Source organism: Alosa pseudoharengus, unplaced genomic scaffold (assembly GCF_046254945.1).
Source record: "Alosa pseudoharengus isolate Yale_2024_CS ecotype anadromous, Long Island Sound unplaced genomic scaffold, YU_APseudo_1.1 YU_APseudo_1.1_scf_8, whole genome shotgun sequence".
Taxonomy (NCBI): Eukaryota; Metazoa; Chordata; class Actinopteri; order Clupeiformes; family Clupeidae; genus Alosa; species Alosa pseudoharengus.
Window position 1 is genome coordinate 38769214 of NW_027468870.1, and position 6344 is coordinate 38775557.

The following is a 6344-nucleotide window of genomic DNA, read 5'->3' on the forward strand; positions in this document are numbered from 1 at the left end:
GGGCGAATAGATACTACTTTAATACCCCTATCGGGTGTCAAAGGTGAAATCGCCATATCACGCTGAAGAAGGGTGTCTTGCCTGAAATGTCCGTGGGGTGATTATAAAAAGTTTAAAAATAACTGACTGCTATCCTTTATTTCTAAAGTTTATTGTTGACTTCAGGATGAGAAATCTAAGTCCTAATCTTTAAGCCCTGTCTGTGTATTGTATACAGTGGTCAAATGTGTAGTCCAGCAGCCGTTGCCTTACACTGCCCTCTCTTTCTGTTGTGTTGGGCAGATTAATGGGCAGTGCAGCTGTTTTCAGAGCATGGAGCTCCTGAAGTCTCGACCTGCGCACCTGGCTGCCTTTCTCCATCATGTGGTCTCCCAGTTCGACCCTGCGCCACTGGTCAGTACAGCAGCAACAACAACACATTTATATAGCCCTTGTAAAGGCACCCAAAGTGTTAGAAAGTGCGGCTGAAAGAGACCATCAGTTCAGTTATAACTCACAACATTTGACACATACAATTTGTATACCACCACATTGACAAAAAATGTATTCACTAATTTGAAAAAAAATCTTTTGAGTGAACTCATTTTAATAATCTCTAGTTTCTGGAAAGGTGATGTGAGCCCTTGATAGTTCCACCTGTAACCAGAACCCTCTGTTACTCGGAAATACACATTTCTTTCTCTTATTTGAAATACACCATTACTGCTGCAAATTCACTTCTGGTGCCATGCTGACCTCTCTCCTGTCCTCCTGTTTAGCTGTGCTACCTCTATTCTGACCTCTCTCCTGTCCTGTTTAGCTGTGCTACCTCTATTCTGACCTCTCTCCTGTCCTGTTTAGCTGTGCTACCTCTATTCTGACCTCTCTCCTGTCCTGTTTAGCTGTGCTACCTCTATTCTGACCTCTCTCCTGTCCTGTTTAGCTGTGCTACCTCTATGCTGACCTCCCTCCCGTCCTGTTTAGCTGTGCTGTGCTACCTCTATTCTGACCTCCCTCCCGTCCTGTTTAGCTGTGCTACCTCTATTCTGACCTCTCTCCTGTCTTCCTGTTTAGCTGTGCTACCTCTATTCTGACCTCTCTCCTGTCCTCCTGTTTAGCTGTGCTACCTCTATTCTGACCTCTCTCCTGTCCTCCTGTTTAGCTGTGCTACCTCTATGCTGACCTCCCTCCTGTCCTCTCTTCTGTCCTGTTTAGCTGTGCTACCTCTATGCTGACCTGTACAAGCAGACCAACCCCAAAGAGACACGACGGATTTTCACGGACCTGCACACTTATTTCATGGACCGAACAGCGGTGAGTTTATCTCAGAAGTAATGTTGATGGTGCATTACCAAAATTATCAGCCAGCAAATACATTCCAAAGCAATTCAATTTGCGTTTGTGTAAAAGTGTAATGGCCAACAGACCTATTCATGGGTTTCATCAGGTCCCTTTCCACAGGTGTTTTAATCAAGCACCATGCAGTTTGCATTCACAAGTGTATGCTTGATTGTATACACTTGTGGAAAGGGACCTGATGAAACCCATTGAAGGGATTGTGTTTTATAGCGTCTCTACGATGTACCTAGCAGACATGATCGCAACACCAGTCATGTGTTTTGGTGAGATTTCTTTTTTTGTGTTTGGATACACAGAACCTAAAGGTAGCTGTGCCTGAGTCCATCTCAGCTGAACTTGGTAAGTGTTCGCAACTTTGCCCCTTGATGCACTCACAATGGAACAGTAGCATTGCCGTTGATTGCTGCAGTCAATAAATGCATGCAAATCATTTGATGAATTCAACGTGCATAATATTAAGGGATGAGTCTGTGTGAATTTCATTCATTTTTATAGTTAGTAAGTGTGTGTGTGTGTGTGTGTGTGTGTGTGTGTTCAGAAAAAAGGAGAGCAGAACTGCTCCCAGAGGAGACTCACAGGCAGTATGTGCAGCTGCTTCAGGACACCCTCCTGACAGACATTCAGAAGAACCTGGAAGACTTCAGGTAAACACACTCACAGAACCCCTTAACACACACACTCACACAACCCCTAAACACACACACACACACACACACTCACACAACCCCTAAACACACACACACTGACAGAACCCCTAAACACACACACACACTGACAGAACCCCTAAACACACACACACACACTGACAGAACCCCTAAACACACACACACACACACTGACAGAACCCCTAAACACACACACACACTGACAGAACCCCTAAACACACACACACTGACAGAACCCCTAAACACACACACACTGACAGAACCCCTAGACATATTGTAGGTCTACAGAGAACATGAACACAGTGTGATGCCTGGTTGCTTTCAACTTGACTTGACTGACTTGAGCTGACATTCAGCTTTGTAAAGAGTGTGTCTGTATGTGTGTGTGTGTGTGTGTTTGTTTCTCTGTGTGTGTGTGTGTGTGTGTGTGTTTCTGTGTCTGTGTGTGTGTGTGTGTGTGTGTTTGTTTCTCTCTGTGTGTGTGTGTGTGTGTGTTTCTGTGTGTGTGTGTGTGTGTGTGTGTGTGTGTGTGTGTGTTTCTCTGTGTGTGTGTGTGTGTGTGTGTGTGTGTGTGTGTGTGTGTGTGTGTGTGTGTTTTGGACGGACAGACAGAAGCGCAGTATGGGCCTGACGCTGGGCGAGGCTGAGCTGACGCGTCTGGACGCAGAGACCGGGAGGAACCGCGTGGCGCTGGAGAGGGAGCGCTCCTGTGCTGAACACATCATCTCCAAGATCGAGGAAGTGCTGTGAGTAGCCTCCCAACACACACACACACACACACGAATAAGCCCCCACTACTGTATGGCTGCCTACACTCTCTTGTTTTTCTGGTTATTTTGTTTATTTTTTGTGTTAGTTTGACATGGTGGTGGATCCCACAGCAGAGGCAGATGCTCCCAGTTGTTTCCCATAGTTTGTTTCTGTCTAGCAGGACTGTGGCCAACCAGCACAGGTTTCTTGTTATTAATTAATTTCTTGCTCTTATTTGTACGATTTGCATTGAGACAAACAATGTGTTAGTAGCACCAGGCACAAACTAAGGCTAATGAAATGACTAGACACTATGTTGCTAATCTAATGCTGTTGGCATGATGTTGCACGCAGGCATGGCCGGGGCAGTGGCCACTAATTGAATTCTTTTAATGTCATACCATTTCCATGACGCTTTGACAAAAACCCCATTAACATCACACTGTTATTTAAAGACAGCATCTGTCATGTTCCTCTAAAGTGTTAAGAGGCACTACTAAATAAAGTACTCCACCGATTGATGCTTGATTGTGCCCTGCGATGTGTCAAAAAGGAGTAAATATTGGGATCACTGCTTGTTCTCACTGCGAGGTTTCTGCAGCAAGGAAGCGTGTTCATATTGCATGTTGCGTTTACAAAGCAGAGCCCATTATGTTTGCAGGCCAGATAGTGATTGGTTCTTAATATTTGGGTGTTAAAACATAGGCCCGGGGTTGAGATGGTAAAAGATATAGTATATTAGTGAAGATGTTAACTAGGCTCTTTTGAAATGGGGTCTTATCATGCAAAACATCTCTTCATCTCTCTCTTTCTTTCCTTCTTTCTTTCTTTCTTTCTTTCTTTCTTTCTTTCTTTCTTTCTGTCTTTCTTTCCTTCCTTCTTTCTCTCTCTCCGTCTCACTCACTTAATCACACTGTCTTTCTCTCACACTCACTCACTCTCAGACACACACACGCACACATGCACTCTCAGGATTTTAGTGGGGGCATTTTCAGGTCACTGGTGGCTTGTGTGCTGAATGTTTCCAGGCCTAAACATGACAAACTGAACAGATTAACTGGAGATTAAGATGGTTTGATAGACTTTTGACACTCGTTCCCACACCGTCCAGATAGCATTACCAGCTCAGCATTCAGTTGTGGGTATTTCAGTTGTTTTGTGTTCAACATGTGAGTCAGAGCATGTCGGTATTGCTCTCACATGGCATTTGACATTTTCTGCTTTGATGTGAAGGTAGATTTGAAGAATGTCCATCTCTTGAACGTAGGGACACATCCTTACTTTAATGCCATGGAAGTGAAATGCCTCTGACTTGTTTGTGTGCTTGTGTTGTGTTTCAGATTGACGTCGCAGCCCACAGAGGAGGAGAAGTGGTAAGCAGTTTTTTTTTTTAATAAATTCTCTTGTACACACATTGCCATACGAAACCATTTCAGTTTCACTTGTATTAAACCCATTTTCATTTCATCTTTACTTTAATGAATCTAAATGTTTACAAATAATTACAGTAATTTCCTGTCTATTAGCCGCATAGTGTATAAGCCGCAGGACAGTGTTTTATGCAAGTTAAAAGAAACAAAACCATATTAATACCACATTAACTGCCCCCGTGTATTAACCTCATAGCTGAAGAAATTTTGCAAAATCAATGTATAAGCCGCGGCTAATAGTTGGGAATTTACGGTATAGTATTGATTTATGAACTGATGTCTTGTTATTTTTGTTATGTTATTGTTATGTTGATGTATATTTATTGAACTGATTCATCTTTGGTGAAATGGGTCATTGTAGGTGTGCAGCTAATTGTTTTGTCTCCCTGAAGCAATGAAATGGACAGTGAATCAGTCAGCTATACTAACACTACACTATCTTTAGAAGCAGACTTGTTTTTAGTTTCAGTGTTCATAATCTAGCCATTGAACTATAAGTGTGACATATGCCCTGCCTCGCCCACAGAAGAGTATTGGCTAGAGTTGCATGGTCTGCACAGATGGTAGATCAGAAGGCCTTACAGTCATCATCATGCACATAATTAACAAGAATAGCTTTAGTGTTCATGTTGGCCATTTTTATTCATATCTGTCTTCTGTGTAGCTTTTTGCTTTTTGTATTGGATTGACTAGGCTATATGAATGCTACTAGCTCCTTCTGCTGGTTGGCTCTCATAGTACTGAAATATCTGTGATGAATCTTGCTGTGGGAGTAAAGTAAATGCATAAATACAGCCTAAATAATTTTAATCTTTATCTCTTACTCAATCATTAGTGCAGTAATGACACATGTGTAGTTTATATCAGACAGGCCTATGTTTAATGCTGTTGTTTTAGTTGTCCACTTGTTATACCTGAATGTATAGCTTGAATGTTATTCTCTTTCTATAAGTCACTTTGGATAAAAGTGTCTGTTAAATGAAGACATGTAAAATGTAAATGTAAGCTGACGACTGTAATGATGATGTGATGATGATGTAATGATGTGATGATGACGGTTTTGGGTTGGCCTACAGCAGCACGATGCAGTATGTGATCCTCACCTACATGAAGCACCTGGGGGTGAAGGTGAAGGAGCCGCGAGGCCTAGAGCCCAAACCCAAACGCATCAACTTCAACCTGCCCAAGATCAAAGTAGGCCACCCCCACTGCCCTCAATATGGAGTGTGTGTGTGTGTCTCTCTCTCTCTGTGTGTTTATGTGTGTGTGTGTGTGTGTGTCTGTGTGTGTGTGTGTGTGTGTTATTACCTCATTATATTAATCTCTTGTTTTTAGTGATATGAGAAGCTTGTAAGAACACAGCACCTTGGTACCTTGGGAACAGACTTGTCTGGTCACTGTGTGGTAAAAGTGCTTGTTGTGCTCCTTTGAAAGGTGAAGGGCATCAAGCCAGAGAAGGAAGGTGAGGAGAAGGTGAAGAAGGCCAGATTCCCCCCTTTCCTGGGTCCTCCCAGACGGCCCAGTCGCATCGACCCGCCCTCAAGTAAGCACTCTGGCACAACTTTCACAGATTAACTGCCATGCAAACTTAAAACCCTTTAAGTAGAAGGTGACTACTTCTGAATTTGAGGGGGGATTTTCAGGCGTGTAAAGGAAGTAGCCGTCTGGAATACTGTAGAGTCACTTCCTCTTCTTTTAGCATTAGTCTCTAAGAGGCACGTCACACAAATGCAGCTCCTATCATCTAACTGCCAGCGAAATGTTTCTCTTCCTGTGTGCGGTCATTTCCAACTGTTTGCCATGTATCGGGTTTTTTCTGTCTGCATATGCATGGCTGTCCAGTCAAGTGTGTGCTAATATGTTTAGCGTGTCCGGCAGGGGCCAGCCCTCAGCTCCTCCCCTGGCTTCCTCTGATGTCCAGATTGCTGTACAGGGTCATTGCTCTGAGCTTCCTCCCTGAGTGACTGACCACAGACCTGCTTTGCCTCTCTTTTGCCTTTTTTTCCCCCTTCGCTCACCATCATTTCTCATCTGTGTGTTTGTGTCTGTTCTGTGTGTGTGTGCACGTCCGTGTGTGTGTGTGTGTGTGTGTGCATGTGTGTGCGTGTGCATGTGTGTGCGTGCGTGTGTGTGCCGGGGCGTTCAGTCGGCAAAGCCATGG

General features: G+C 43.7%; 1 protein-coding gene across 2 annotated transcripts in view; it reads left to right on the forward strand.

The window, feature by feature from the left end:
- arhgef12b (Rho guanine nucleotide exchange factor (GEF) 12b) overlaps positions 1 to 6344 on the forward strand; it is a 51438-nt gene that overhangs the window by 32497 nt on the left and 12597 nt on the right. For both annotated transcript variants that reach the window (XM_076274709.1, XM_076274710.1), the window contains 9 exons: positions 283 to 393; positions 1195 to 1293; positions 1635 to 1677; positions 1877 to 1982; positions 2612 to 2749; positions 4094 to 4126; positions 5260 to 5377; positions 5618 to 5726; positions 6330 to 6344. The exon at positions 6330 to 6344 is cut by the window's right edge and continues 237 nt beyond it. In XM_076274709.1, the coding sequence (XP_076130824.1) occupies positions 283 to 393; positions 1195 to 1293; positions 1635 to 1677; positions 1877 to 1982; positions 2612 to 2749; positions 4094 to 4126; positions 5260 to 5377; positions 5618 to 5726; positions 6330 to 6344 (772 nt within the window). The remainder of the gene's footprint in view (positions 1 to 282; positions 394 to 1194; positions 1294 to 1634; positions 1678 to 1876; positions 1983 to 2611; positions 2750 to 4093; positions 4127 to 5259; positions 5378 to 5617; positions 5727 to 6329) is intronic.